The 13,916-nt window shown below is 46.5% G+C and overlaps 1 protein-coding gene across 6 annotated transcripts in view; it reads left to right on the top strand.

Annotated features, from left to right (window-relative positions):
- The window catches only part of MOB3C (MOB kinase activator 3C), a 49,133-nt gene extending 35,523 nt beyond the window's left edge, over positions 1-13,610 (top strand). For 5 of the 6 annotated variants that reach the window (XM_026086608.1, XM_026086606.1, XM_026086607.1 and 2 more), the window contains 2 exons: positions 6,090-6,292; positions 11,966-13,610. In XM_026086608.1, the coding sequence (XP_025942393.1) occupies positions 6,090-6,292; positions 11,966-11,995 (233 nt within the window). In that variant the 3' untranslated portion in view covers positions 11,996-13,610. Of the gene's footprint in view, positions 1-5,739; positions 5,935-6,089; positions 6,293-11,965 lie in introns of those variants that run through there. The other variant, XR_003256817.1, reaches the window with a different exon arrangement.
- The last annotated feature ends 306 nt before the right edge of the window (positions 13,611-13,916 follow it).

Here is a 13,916-nt window from a genome sequence, read left to right on the forward strand (position 1 = left end):
TTGCTGTAAATCCTCTATGGTRACAGCTTTCCCAGATGACCCATATCAGTTTGCATGTGCTAGTGCTCTGTTTTCACTCTTCCAACTGATGTACCTATGCTGAAAAAACATTTAAATGGGGAATAAGCATTGTTCYCATACAGGGATAAGAATAAATGATTCTACGGGTAGATTTTTACCAGCTGGTAAAACTGTATCTGTAGTATCTTCAGTGAGTGGGCATATGARCAAATTGCCACCTGGAAAATATCAGCTGCTCCCTGGTTACTGTTATGCCCTGCGGTGCCTGCTGGAAAATGAATAAGTTAAGTGTTTCGCTGGGTTAGAGCCCTGCGCAGTGCCTGTTATTAGGGAGCAGCCAAGGGGTGGAAGCGCGCTGGGCGGGGAGGAGGGCTCRGGGGACGGGGGTTGCAGGGCCCTCGGCCGTCCCGCGGCTGTGGCTGCACCGTGGCTGCACTGGTCAGCCCAGGCATCAGTCACGTGCGCTGACACTTGGCTCTTACTATATCAGTGTGGACACAGGGTGTGGAGCAAATCCAGCACCGGAAACAACTGGCACGCTCTGCCAGTGGCTCTAATGAGTGTTATTCATACTCAGGAGATTTTGGAATAGCTCTTGGCAAGCTTTTCAAAACTTAAGCTCTGCCATTCAAGTGCATTCSCAAAACAATTATAAAAAAAAAAAGAGAGAGAAAACTTGTTGCAAAATTATCCGATACTTTCTCTCCATAACAACAGGAGAAAAATGTTCAGAATTCAGCTAATTATTGCAGTTTTCTCAGCTGACTATTTTTTACATAATTGTCATTTCTTTTAATTATTTTCCTCCTTCTTTCCTTCCAAAATTAACACCATACCAGTTTGCAGCTGCTGTCAGACCATTAGTCTTAAATGGAGCTTAAAGACTTATTTTTAGGAAAAGACAATTCACTGAACAATATACTGGCCAAAATGGAATTTAGAAATAATAATAACAATAATAATTCATCGTGTAGTTCATTGAATTACTGCTTCTGTAGAGGAAAAAAATACATTTGCCAAGAAGCAAAATAGTTTCACAGTACTGATTCATCATGAAAAAATTAAATTGGCTGGTGCATGAGGTCTAGTGACTGGAGAGATGGCAGGAAAGATCCAAGACCCATTCGCATTCCCTTACCATAAGCACATGCACTTTGTTACCTCTCATTTTCATTTCCTTTTACACATAGTCCCACATGGTTTCCTTATGTTTTGAAGCAATCAGTGTGGAGTGTGGAAAACAGACTTCTCTGAGCATTAAATGACATCTTGGGGTTTCAAGCAAAATATCCAAGACAAACTGAAGGTGCTAATTCATTTCGCAGCTGTGAGTCACACTGCTCACCAGTGCCCTGGCTGTGTTGCAGCGAGTGAAATTGTACCTGCCCTGTTTACAGCTTTTGCCCTGGCTTCAAACACATTTAATAATCTCCCTTTACCAGCATCATGGATTGCTGCTTTGCTCTGCTCTTCCTCAGATGCGACTGCATGTCTGTTGTGGGGCAAGTGATGCTTCCAGCTGCTGATTGCCCGATCAGTTTATAGCATCTGGATATAATGTCTGGTGATGGCAGGTGGATGAAAAGAGCCGATATCGTGTACAAATGTTCTTCCCAACATCTGAGGGAGTTCACATTGTCCTATTGTGTGTGCGTCCCTTGGTCACCTCCTCATAGCTTGTGAACACACTGGTCTGTCCCACCCACATTTGATCCCACCTGCCTCATCCCTTCATATCACTGGGCTGCTCACCCCTGCCAGGTCATGTCATCGTGCACCATCTCCGAGAGGGAGAAARAAACTGCCAGTCCCCAAAACCACGGGCCATTGCTGCCCCATCCACAAGTACCACGTACCAGTGCATTGGTGACTAACATGCTCTCTGTGTCATGCACCTGTAACACCGTTCGTCTGACCTGGCAGGGATGGGAAGCCCAGCTGTGAGAGGAGGCTGCCTCCGAGGGTGTTTGATGAATGGGCCCTGTTCCTTCTCTGCTTGCTGTCAGGGTGATCCCTCTTAGCAGCTAGGATGGCTCTTAAGTGTATGTATTGGGGTCTGACTTCTGGGTTTAAAGCTAAGTATCTGCAAGGGAAGGGCTGGTGCTTGGCCAGTGCTGAGATCTGTTTCATGGGTTTTTCGCGTTTGCCTGGGATGTGCTACCTGTAATTTAACCACCCTGACCTGCATGAGGAGGCACATTAAATGTTAAGCAAGCATGACCTGCTCTCACTTTATCCTTCACCGTGTCATCTTGTGAGCTGGAGAGGATGTCACATGAATTGCCTACTGGACATCCACTGTGCTAGCAGCCATGATCCAGGACAAACAGCATTTTTGCCAGATATTTATGCTGCTCTGCCTGAGTTAGTCAAAACACCTTTCTGCTGATAGCTCTTTACCGGAGAGCTGTTTAACTTCAGTTTTGGGTGAAGGGATAGGGAATTTCTCCAGCTCCTCACTGAGGTGACCAGCGCATGCTGGGGCTGGCGTGTGTTGCTTTCTAACTTGTTGGAGATCTGCAGCGAGACATGACTGCTGCTGGCTGGAGCAGCCAGGCAGGAGAAGCTTTGAGCTCGAGAGCAGCACAGGGCTGGAGAGCAGTTTGCTTATCAGATATCCACCCCGCTTCCTTCCCGCAGGGAAGTGCTTTAATCAACTCACACAGGCCCCCATGCTGAGCAGATCTCCAGCTCTGAAATGGGAGATGTCTCCCTGTTTTTAAAAGAGACAACAGGCTGGGCTGAGATCCACATGTGCATGGGGTAAGATGATGAGGGGAGGAACGGACAGACGCGGATCCCACTGATCCGTTGTCCAAAGGACCATAGGGGGTGGTGTGACATGGGGGTGACCTGGCAAAGTCCATTGGTGACAGCCAGACACCACTGCAGCCTGGCCATGTTTGGAAGGGACAGCCACACACTGACACCTTGTGATGGACACGAGGAAGAGCAGCTCAGCTTCATGTCCTAGGAGCTGATGATATTGTTGGGTTCATGTGAAAGTACAGTGGTGGGGTGCCCCAGTAGGAAACTTTTAGGTCCTGACACCCCCCATGAGATCTTTCCAGGCACGACTAGGTACATGGTAGCTCAGCATCTTCCCAAACACAGCCACACAGTTGCTGTTGGCCACAAGACTTGTGCTAAGTGCCCTGTCCCCAATGCAAGAGATGCTTTTGGAGAACACAGGTTGTAGCTGGATGTGCCTGCCCCTCAAAGTCCCTCAGCTGCCAGCATGTCCATGAAGACTTGGACTTACAGGTCAAGATGGTTCCTGTCTAACCTCAGGACCAAAAGTAGTGGAAAGCCACTCTTCACTGTCTGCCAGCTCTGGATGTGGCCCACCCAACAGCGCTACCTGGACCACAGATGCTATCAGCCCTGGGTGTCTCAGATCCTTCTGATCTGCTCTTCTCTGCCTGATTTTATTTCTCTCTCAACTCAGAACTGGGTGGAGGTTTGCTGTTTTCCTTCACCATCAGTCTTAGCAGTTTGGAGATAAACTCCCATTTGCTGATCAGGTCTGATTTCTTCCTCATTGCTTGTTTTGACTGAACAAGCAAGTCACTAGGCAAGCRGCACAGGTGACAAACTGGTGACCGGAAGCACGATGTTGTCTGCCCACCGGCACCTTGCTGCGTTCCAGGCAACTGCTTGTCTCTGAGTCCCAGGGAGACACACTGTTCAGAACAACATGTATTCCCCAACCAGTGCACTGGGAATGCATGCTCATTAGCCATCATTTGCTGTGATGGATTGTCTTTATTAAAAGAAATATTTCTTGGCTGGTTCTTCAAAGCTGGTCTGTAGGGGCCACCCTAACAGCATTTCTCTCTCCCCAGTTTGGTGCTCAGGGCTTTTATTTGCTCAGCAAATTCTCACACAGTGCAAAAAGTTCAAATGAAGCCTTCAATAAAGCACCCAGTCCTTCCTGAGTGCAGGGATACCCAGTGGTCTGTTCTCTGATCCCTGTCTTTATCAGACAGGCAGGCAAGGAGAGCTCCACAGTCAAAGGGCAGAAGTGGACCTCTGGTATCATCTATAAATTGCTGGCATGGGGAGGTCCTGGTTGTACTTTGCCAGATGCAAATACCTTTTACAGAAAGTCCTAAGAGTATGTGTTAGAGCTGGCAGTGCAGGTAGCAGCAGTGAAATGGGTCATGCCAAGGGTCCTACTGGGTTTTGTACTGCTGTGGGAGCAGCCCTGGGATCGTGGTGTGCTAGTGGCTACGCTGGGCAATGGCTGTGAATCATCTCAAAACTGCATCTCTGTGTTTCTGTGATGTTGAACTCAGATGTGTGTCCTCCTCTGAGACCCAGCTGGGCCATGCATCTGTGGCATGAACACGCGCTGGTTCTGCCCTGGCAGCCACACCGATTCAGTGCATGAAGCAAAAGGAGACTTGGCTGTGCTGGGCTGAGGGTGATGCTGTTTTAGACCAGAGATCATCCTCTGTTATAAGTACTGTGAAACTAAACTCAGCACTCACTGAATTTTGGCCATTGAAAACACAGGCTCCACAAGTGATGGCAACAGGACAAATCCTTTGCATTTTCCACTTCTGGAGGAGAGGGGGATGATACTGCTGCTTGGAAACAAAACTGCCAAGAACATTTGGGAAAAGGGTTTAATTACTTAGCAAGGCTGATGAGGAAGATTCAAAGATAAAATTTCCATTTTTATTTTTTTAGTTAAGAGATTTGCTGATGCTTCTCACAGCACAAAACACCTGAGCTGACCATGGTTGAGGTCCAGAGGTCATCTGGAAAGATTTTTAAGACATTAAGTGCTGCAGTAGTAAGAAGCTAAGGGAGGAGGCAGGTACAGCTGTGGAAAGGGAGGGTTTTATTTTGCTATTTACAAATTTGAATTCAGTTGCTCAGGGGAGAGGAAGAACCTTCAGGAAAACAAATTCAAATCGTTTCATTTTTCACCTTCCAAAATATATGTTTGGGAGTTTCAAAGCCATGTTTCCTTTGGAGATTTACCCCAAGCTTCCAGGCACTGACTGTACTGACACCTGTGAGATTTTCACTGTGATAACAGCCAGAGGGTTGTATTTGGATGAGGATGGAAGTGTACAGAATGAAATTGTGTCCTTGTGTGGGACAAGGCTGAAAGTACAGAGTCCGCAGCAGTCCCTGTGGTGGGTCCTGTTCTTGAACACCCTGGAAGGGCATCTCAGGAGGTACCATTATACAGGTGCAATGAAATTATAACCTGAGCATCGTTAAACCAGTCAGTTTTCCTCCCACTCTGTTTTAATGAGATATTCATTTGAAACAGGGACCTGGAAAAAAGGTAGAAACCCCACCTGTTTCTTTTGGTACATCAGAAGTGATGCTTGAGGGTGTTTGGAGAAAGAACAGTATAAAACTTGCTTTCAATTCAGAATATCCCAGGGAAGGTTTATTTCCTGCTGGAAGGAGGTTTGCTTTTTTTCAAGAACCTGGGTAAATACATGTGGCTGCGTGAGGTGGACTTGTCTGGGTGGGAATGGGACCATGCATGGCCATGGCACATGGCACAGAGATTGGTGTTATGACTCACTGTGGGTTCAGCTGAAGGGAAAGACTTCTTATGGCAAACTGCCTCTGTCCTTGCAGCGATCTGCTCATGCCCATGGTCCCAGGTCAACCCTTTGCTGTACTATGTGGTGTTGGGCAAGGTTAGAGAAGTCCTCTGATATCTTGAATTTTGCTGTGTCTGCACAGGCTTGCAGAGGAAAGGTGGGGAGACAGGGCAGAAGGATCCTCTGCCAGATGACTCTGGGGCCAGACAGATGTGGACAGATGTGGCTCCCTCCATTGGATGAGAACTGTTCCCTCCTGGGGAAACCCAGATCCTCAGACCATGCTTGGATAAAATTGCCAGCTAAGCAAAAAGGAAGTGTCTGGGAGAGCTGGATGGTACATTTCCCTAGTGTAGCTGTCACCCTTGACATTAGCCAAGGGAATCCTTTCTCATCACTCATGGTTGCTTGTTAATCATGACAGAGACATTTAAACTCTAGGTGTTTTTTTGTAAATGCTCAAACGGCTTTCAAATTGCTTCTGCTTTGCAGGTGTTCCCTTCCCCAAGCAGTTCCAGCAAGTTTGCACTAAGATCCTCACCCGCCTCTTCCGTGTCTTTGTCCATGTCTACATCCACCACTTTGACAGCATCATCAACATGGGTGCTGAGGCTCACGTCAACACCTGCTACAAGCACTTTTACTACTTCATCAGGGAATTCAGCCTTGTTGACCATCGGGAGCTGGAGCCTTTGGTAAGGATGTCCCAGGGATGGGGAGGTGGAGGGGGTGAGAGCAGCATGGTTTGAATACAGCACTGGTAAATTCACTTGGGGTTGGACTCTGGCCACTGCAGTCACCCCCTGTGGACTCTTTCACCCACCCTACCTCAAAAGCATGCCCATGTTTTCTCTTGTGTGACTATCAGCCTTAGTCTTCTGAGGGAGAACTTCCCAACCCATCAGTCTTTGAAAATCCTCCTTAAACTTTGCCTCTGTTGCAGTTGCCATGAATCACTCCTTGACACTGTGAGGACTACTGTAACATAGTGTCCCTCTGTGCTGTCTTGGTAGCTCCTGTGAAATTTGCAGACCAAAGTGTCTCCAGCCAGTTGTGTCCATGTGGCCTTCAAGGATAAGATTTGAATGCAAAAATCTCCTCACCACAGACTTGAGTTTTCCCACTAGGAGACTAAGGTCTCAGCTTGAGATCCTAATGTGAAGTATAATGAGGCTGGAGGAAGGCAAACCCTGACAAGGTGCACAGCTTCAGACAACAGCTATAGAGGTCGAATTGGAGAGGCCTCCCTGGAGCTCCAAGTTCCCCTGCAACCTCCCTTGGGAAGCAATTAGCCAAACAGAGAGCGAGAGTCCTTGAATACAGCAGGACAACGGGAGAGCAGAGACCAGACAGCCCAGGCAAATAAACTAGAAAACACATGTAGCTGGTTTTGTAAGAGAAGCAAGTGTGTCACAGGCAAGGTTGAGTGTGGTCTGACTGAGGGAGGACATGTAGCAATGGGGAAAAAATTAATTGCGAATCTAGTAGTTAGTATGATGTGATAAGGGGCATGGATTGCAGAAAAGGGCACGTGCAGTAGCACAGAGCCTGGGAAGACGAATAGCATCTAAGCCTAGAGAGAAAAAAGTAGGGGCCTGAGTGCTAAGTGCTTTAATTCCTTTTCTGCTTTCATTTGTCTCAGTCAATTTTCTGCCTGTCTGCTCTAATCTTGATTTGGGAAGGGGGATGATCATTTAACCAGGGGGACCCGAAGGCAACAGCATCTGTATTAGTTACTTCATATAGTTTGATTATAACCTGTATTATCACAATGCCCTCAGCCCTAGAAAATGGCAGCTCAGTGGCACAGTGTCCTCTGTTCCTCTTCCTCACCACCACTCTTCATGACAAACTTCTTTAGCATTGATTTACAGCCCATAATGGTGTCATCTCCTTTGACTGATGCTTGCTAATGTAAATAATTAGCACCTAAGAGCCAAAGCAGAGGTCAACATTGCTAAATAGGTTTTCAATGCCAGTGACTCACATGGTATGATTTATGGCTCTGATGAATCCAAGATGAATAGGTTTTCCAGTCTGATGCAACCAGGGCTAAACTACAAGGAAACGAGGAACATTTATCTCTAGTATATCTTTGTCTGATTTGTTGGTGTGCCCATTGTCTGGCATCCGAACCCTACAGCAGACCCAAACATCTGGAAGACCTCCTTCCCCCAGGCAATGACTTGCTGTAAGTGTGTATGGGAGTGACCTTTTGCAGCCAGAGAATGGCTGTGTCCTGGATGCACTGCTGGGTTTTGGAGGGAGGGGCAATCTGTTGGAGCTTGTGAACAACTTTCAGAGATTGTGCCTGTTGATGCATGAATGGCAGCAGGACTGTGTTAGTCTAAGTCTTTCTGCGTAATTCTTGTTGGAGGCAGTAAGCTAGCAGGGCATGAGAGTAACCCTGCTGTGTCTTTCCAGAAACCCAGCCATGCACAGGGACCCTTGGAGACCTGCTTTCATGACCACCTACAAACTCTCTCTTCAACTGTTTGGCTCAATCTCTGTCAAAATCTCAGTAGGTTGCTCATAGGGCCAGGAAAGGTGGCCTCCTGCTCCCTAGAGTTTGTGGTTCAAATCCTGTCTGGAGAAAGTCTCTTGCAGTTTCTCTATCCCAAAATAAAACAAAGGATATGGACAAGGTTGGATCTAAGGTTGGAAGCTGAGGGGACTTTCAAACTATGTGGCAAGAGAAGTTTGCGTGTTCCCGTTTCCGTGCCCCAGCCCCCCTCCAGCCCCTCATCCCTGCACATCAGTTGGAGACAGAGAGCACAAGACAATACAGCCCTGCTCTAAGCTGGGAAGCAGGTGCTGCTGCACCCACAACTGGCTCAGATTTGCCAATGAGGAATCCAGAGCCCGCACCTAATTTCTCCTGGTTCACTGCCAGCTGATGGGCTGAAGCTTAAAGGACCCATATGCTGTCATACAATGCATCTGCTGTGACCAGCCCTTCATCATAAGCAAGTTATGCTGCGCTGAAGTTACGTGGTTTAATGGCCAAGACTCTGTGTATGGTCAGCTGCGGCAGCTCTGCCAAGAGTGGCTATTTGCTGTGCCATGGGAGCTCTTTCTCTTTCAATTACAGGCGCACGCTCTGAGTCCTATGCAATTTGATCCCTTGAAGAGCTGGAAAAAATGAGGATCTCTGCTGGATCCAGAAAGATCCCAGGACCTTTTTCACAGGATGCAGGTTCCCTTCCTTCTGATCACTCTGTTATCCCAGGGAGGCTGCAGCTTGGCACTGCCATTAGTGCCAAAGTCTGCATAGATTACTGTTGATCCAGTAGCTTCAAACAGCACAGCTTGAAGGCAGGGAAAATGGCACTTAACTGCTGCAGATAAGACTTGGCCACAAAACTCTGTGGCTGGAAGCAGCTACTCGGCCAGCAGAGGACTGTGACAGCTTCTCAGGCTGAAACGGGATATAAGCCAAGCTTGTGTAATAGGGGAATTTTTTAACTTTTATTCCACCTACTACCTCAAATGCTGTCAAAGACCAGAAGACCAAAAGGGACAAGGGATAAAGGTTACCTTTCTGCAACAATCTCTTCCTCTGCTCTTCTTCCCTCTAAGGCAATAACGGGAAGTTTCTTTATGAACATCACAGTGGTGTGTGAATGAGCCCCGGGAGCCTGGCTTGGTTCTGCTTTATTGTGTTGTGGAGCATGTGTGGGGATCTCGGGGGTGGCATTTGCGTTGTTTTGGCTGTGCTTCAACAGGAGTTGTAAGGATGCACAAATAATAGGATCAAACCTCTGCAGTACTTTCCACTTGACCGCAGTCCACTTTCCTTTGGCAAATTACTCTCTCCAGTCCAGGGCAAAATGACAGTAACTCACTTTGCTCATTCCTCTTCTCTCTGGGCTGCACCATTAGCTATCTCTCTGATTCTAGATGTTTTTAAGTCCTGAAGGATTCCTCAGCTGGTCTGACACATAAGCAAAGACAGACAGTGGGTTGTATCTTCCTTCATTTTAGGGTGGCTAAGATGACAGGATCCAGTCCTTACTAGTTCTCAGGTTTTGTGGAAAGGTGATCCATCTTTTGGGTGAGATGAAATGAATTGTCCTTGAGAGTGTCAGTCTCTCTTGATTGTCTCATAAGGAAGCCTGGATGACTGACCTAACCTAGCATTTAGATGGTCAGAGTTAGCCCACATGAATCTCATGAAAGAGGAGATTCCTGCCTGCAGAGGTGCCTGTTCCCTGCACATGGCTATGGCGGGCTGCCAAGCATATGGGCATGTAGAATGAGAAAATCTGAGTGAGACAGCAGGTCTGGGTGCCTTGTTATGGCTGGGGCCTCCCTGGCATAGGCTTTCTACTGGGAAGCCCCAGTTATAGGATTTAGGAGTAAGAGAAAAAAACCCAGCATCTCCTCAGCCAGCAAATGTCCTCTGCGCCCAAATAGCTTAGAAAAATTAAAGGGATCATGAGATGAAGGGATTCTTGGTTTCTAAGCCTGCCTTTCGGTAAATCTCCCTTTGCTGCCTCAGTTTCCCTTTTGTCAAACTTCTTTGGAAAGTGATTGCTTAGTAGGAAATCCTGGGAGCTGAGAATGAGATAGATCCTTTGTTTGGACAGAATTAAGAGCAGGCATTGATTCACTCACTTAACAAAGACCAAATCAAGAAATGAGGGCATTGAGAGAAGCCGTTCACTCATTTCCTTGAGGAAGGCAAAGGCAGGTCACAGAACTGGGCAGCAGCACTGGCAGAGGCCCAGCTGGTTACATACTGAGGCAGAGCTGGGGGGATTTCCAGAGCGTGATGAATGCCGTGGGCATTCAGGGCTGGTCTGAAGAGCTCACAGGTGGCTGGGGAATCTGCTGGCCACCCCAACCCATCCCACTCAAGGCTGCTTTTGTGCACGGTGCATCCCTGCTGCAGTAGTGGGGTGGGCTGAATGCTGTTGTGAGGGGACATTCACCTTCTTCTCATCCCCTCTTCTTTTTCCTTCTGAGATGTTTGCAGGCACTTCCCATTTGCAAAATGATTTTGTGGATGAGCATTGTTTTTTCATTTGATGGCAACATTCTGCATTTGAGTGATTTTATATGTCATCTACAGATAAGCCCTGTCTTTGCCACTCTCCCCTTGATAGATTTCAAAAACAAAGCTCTCAGCATTGAAGAGCAGAGATTGCAGCTTCTGGCCCCCTTCATTATAGCACTAAAGAGCCTTTCATGGGTTTACTCAAGGGTCATCCCACATTTCTAGTCCTGCATTTCTTGGAGTCACATTCTTCTTTTTCCACAGAGCAGGAGGCCAATAGACTTCAGATCCATTCTGAGAATACATTTTAAGATGTTCAAACATTTCTTGGGGTGGGGGGAAGGTTGTCTGTGGGCATGTGCAAATTAACAAGCTGTGAACCTGATGAGCCAGAGAGAACCAAAGATTTTCCTTACTGTAGCAATGTATCCAATTCAGAAGCTATTAGCTGAGCTCCTTAAGGTGAGGACAAATGTTATCTTCCACTAGCTTGGAGTTGGGCACCTTTCTAATGTAGCTGGCATTGTAACACTCAGTCCTGGCTAAAGAAAACAGTCTGTTAGCCTAAGCAGAACTTGATGTTGTCATCTTGTTTCTCCCTGTGTCCAGCGCCTAGCTCACGGCTAAGGTTTGTAGATGAAGCATTTGGAGAAATGACAAGAGTGGTGACTGAGAGGAGGGGACTCTGGCTGTGAGTGTGTGGGCCTGAGCAGCTGATGGAGACGTCGATCAGGCTAGAGGGCCCTGTTTCTTATATCTTAGGGGTACCAGAGGGCAGGCATAGTTGCCTCGAGAGGAACATCAAGTAAACAGCAGCAAAGGCTGGAGGCATCAGTTAGTAGGAGGTTTCCCACGGACTTCTGTTATTAGCACTTGTTTGTATTGCAGTGTGGCCATAGGAACCCTTGCCAGAACCACAGGTCCTTTGGTTGAGTTGTTGTTGCCTCACAGAGCAAGAGCTGCTGCTCCCAGCAGGAGCTCTCAATCTCCCATCTCCCTGGAGCTGCAGACAGAGGCTCTGAGAGCTGTACTGTCTTGTCTGGCTACTCCACAGCTGAGTCAGGAGCAGGACCTGGATCTTTTGACTTTTCAGGYACTGCTCCTTCCTTGGACTGCTTTCAAAGCTAGGACACAGCCAAAATGACCATGTGCCATGGAGATCGAGGAGGATCCCAGGAAAAAGCAGCTAAGACAAGCAGCGGGGTTCCAGGAGGGCTAGCATGGGAAATAGTGAAACTATCCTTGAGACTCCCACAGTCACTTCCTTGGGCTGTTTTTGGATATCCACCAAGCCGTCTTATATGTCACTTTACTCAAATCCAACTTTCATATTTACTGTTTCTTTCTTCTCTCTCCCCCTTCAATGCAGAAAGAAATGACAGAACGCATTTGCCACTGAAGTGATTTCGGCAGGCAAACTCAGCTAGCTCATTCGGAGTGCAGTGGGACAAGACACCCTGTGGTGGGAGACCTGTTCCGAAGGACTCGCTCTGGTCATTTCAATACACCAAACTATGAACATTGCAGGAGAGCCTCTTCAGGCCAGGGCTGAATCCTAAGCTTGTTCAACATCTCTGGACATTTTTTTTTAATAGATCCCAGTCTCTGTCATGTGGCTACTGTCTTAGAAAGCCACTGACTACTGGAGAACAAGGCAAGTTTGGTTGACTTTTACACATTCTCGTCTCTAAGACCTTAGCCCTATGTCTGGTGATATCCTTTCAGCTACCCTTCCTCTTGTTTTGTCCTCAGTTATATTGATCCCTGAGTATTTTGTTAGCGATACCTGCTCACAGGGTACTGTGATCCTGGTAGCAAAGATCACCCGTGAGCAGGTGTGAACTTGGCTACTGAGTAAAGCTTGTTACTATTCCCACATGGACTGGGTTTGTCCCATCTGAGGTCAGCTCTGCAAAGTTGGTGACATTTGATCCCAACTGTCTTCATGAGATAATAACCAATGTACCATTTTTAACCCTGATTTATGAATGTCTCCTCTGCCCTGAACGATTCCTGCCTTATCAAAGGGACCATGTTTTCCCCCCAGGAAATGTTCACACTTTGCAAAGGGGACATCATGATATTCCAAAATGCACCTAACATTTCTTGGACTAATGACTAAATGGCCCCATGACAGATGGAGGTGAACTAGGCCACTTTTCAGTATGATCAGCCCCGTCTACTTGAGTATTTTCCAGACTCAGAAATCATGATACAAAGTGAGGGAAAGAAACTATGGCCAAAAACCAAACAGCATTTCCTGACATGTTGTCTTGGCTCAAAAACAGCAGATACTGGCTGTAGAAATTGTTGTCTTCCCCTTATCCAACTGTGCATCATAGTTAATTAGGCTGGGAGGGACTTCAAGAGACATCTGATCTACCTTGTTCTTCCAAAAAGGCAAGATCCGCTCTACTTAAACCTTGTTGACTGGGATTTCTCTAGCCTGAGAAAGAAACCATACCATCTCTACCTGATCTGTGTCATTATTCCCTTGAAAGGCATTAGTATCACACCTTAAAATTTCTCCCCCTTATGCTTGCAATGCCTTTTAACTGTTGCTGTGTTCCCTGTGACATCCTCCTTTTGACAAGAGGTGAAGTCTTTTTTATTATTATTTTGGGGAGTTAAAATCAAATTGTCTGAGCCACAATGTTGTTACGTTTGTGCTTCCTGGCCTTTTTCTGGAAAGGTTTCGTATACTACACACAGCCAATATTTATAATCAGGGGTTTGCCCACTTTTCTGGAAGGGAGGGGKTTTGGCTAGAAAATGTAAATATTATGCCAGCATTAAAGTGCACAAATGGATTTTTAGTGCTCAAAGCACTTATTTTGTTGTGAAAATCTATTTTTTTTAATCTTGTGTACCAGATGTATATTTTTACATGGAAATAAAAAGGAGCAAAATGGAGACAAAAACACCCAATACATAATTCCAACAATTTCTGTGTAAAATAATCTGTAAAAGTCCAAACATTTTGGTCTGTTACTAATTAAAGAAACACAAATGAACCTGGTGTCCTTCATTCTTCCCTCATCCATTTGTAGCAAGTAAGACATCATGAAAAGTCATTTGGGATAATTTGAACAGTAGATCCTCCCCAAGAGTTGAAGCACTGATGGATTTCTGTGCCACATGGAGAGCTCAGCAATTGCCAGTTTTTCAAAAAGTGGAGCATGATAAAGAAGGCTATAAACAGCTGCTAAAAATTGGCTTGGGGCTCAGCCTCCACCARCAGAGACCTGGGACATGATGCGAACACTACTCAGCGTCTGCTGAAAAAGGACTGATGGAAGTCCTTATCAAGGATACAAGTG

The sequence above is a fragment of the Apteryx rowi genome, unplaced genomic scaffold (assembly GCF_003343035.1).
Source record: "Apteryx rowi isolate R43461 unplaced genomic scaffold, aptRow1 scaffold_7, whole genome shotgun sequence".
Lineage (NCBI taxonomy): Eukaryota > Metazoa > Chordata > Aves > Apterygiformes > Apterygidae > Apteryx > Apteryx rowi.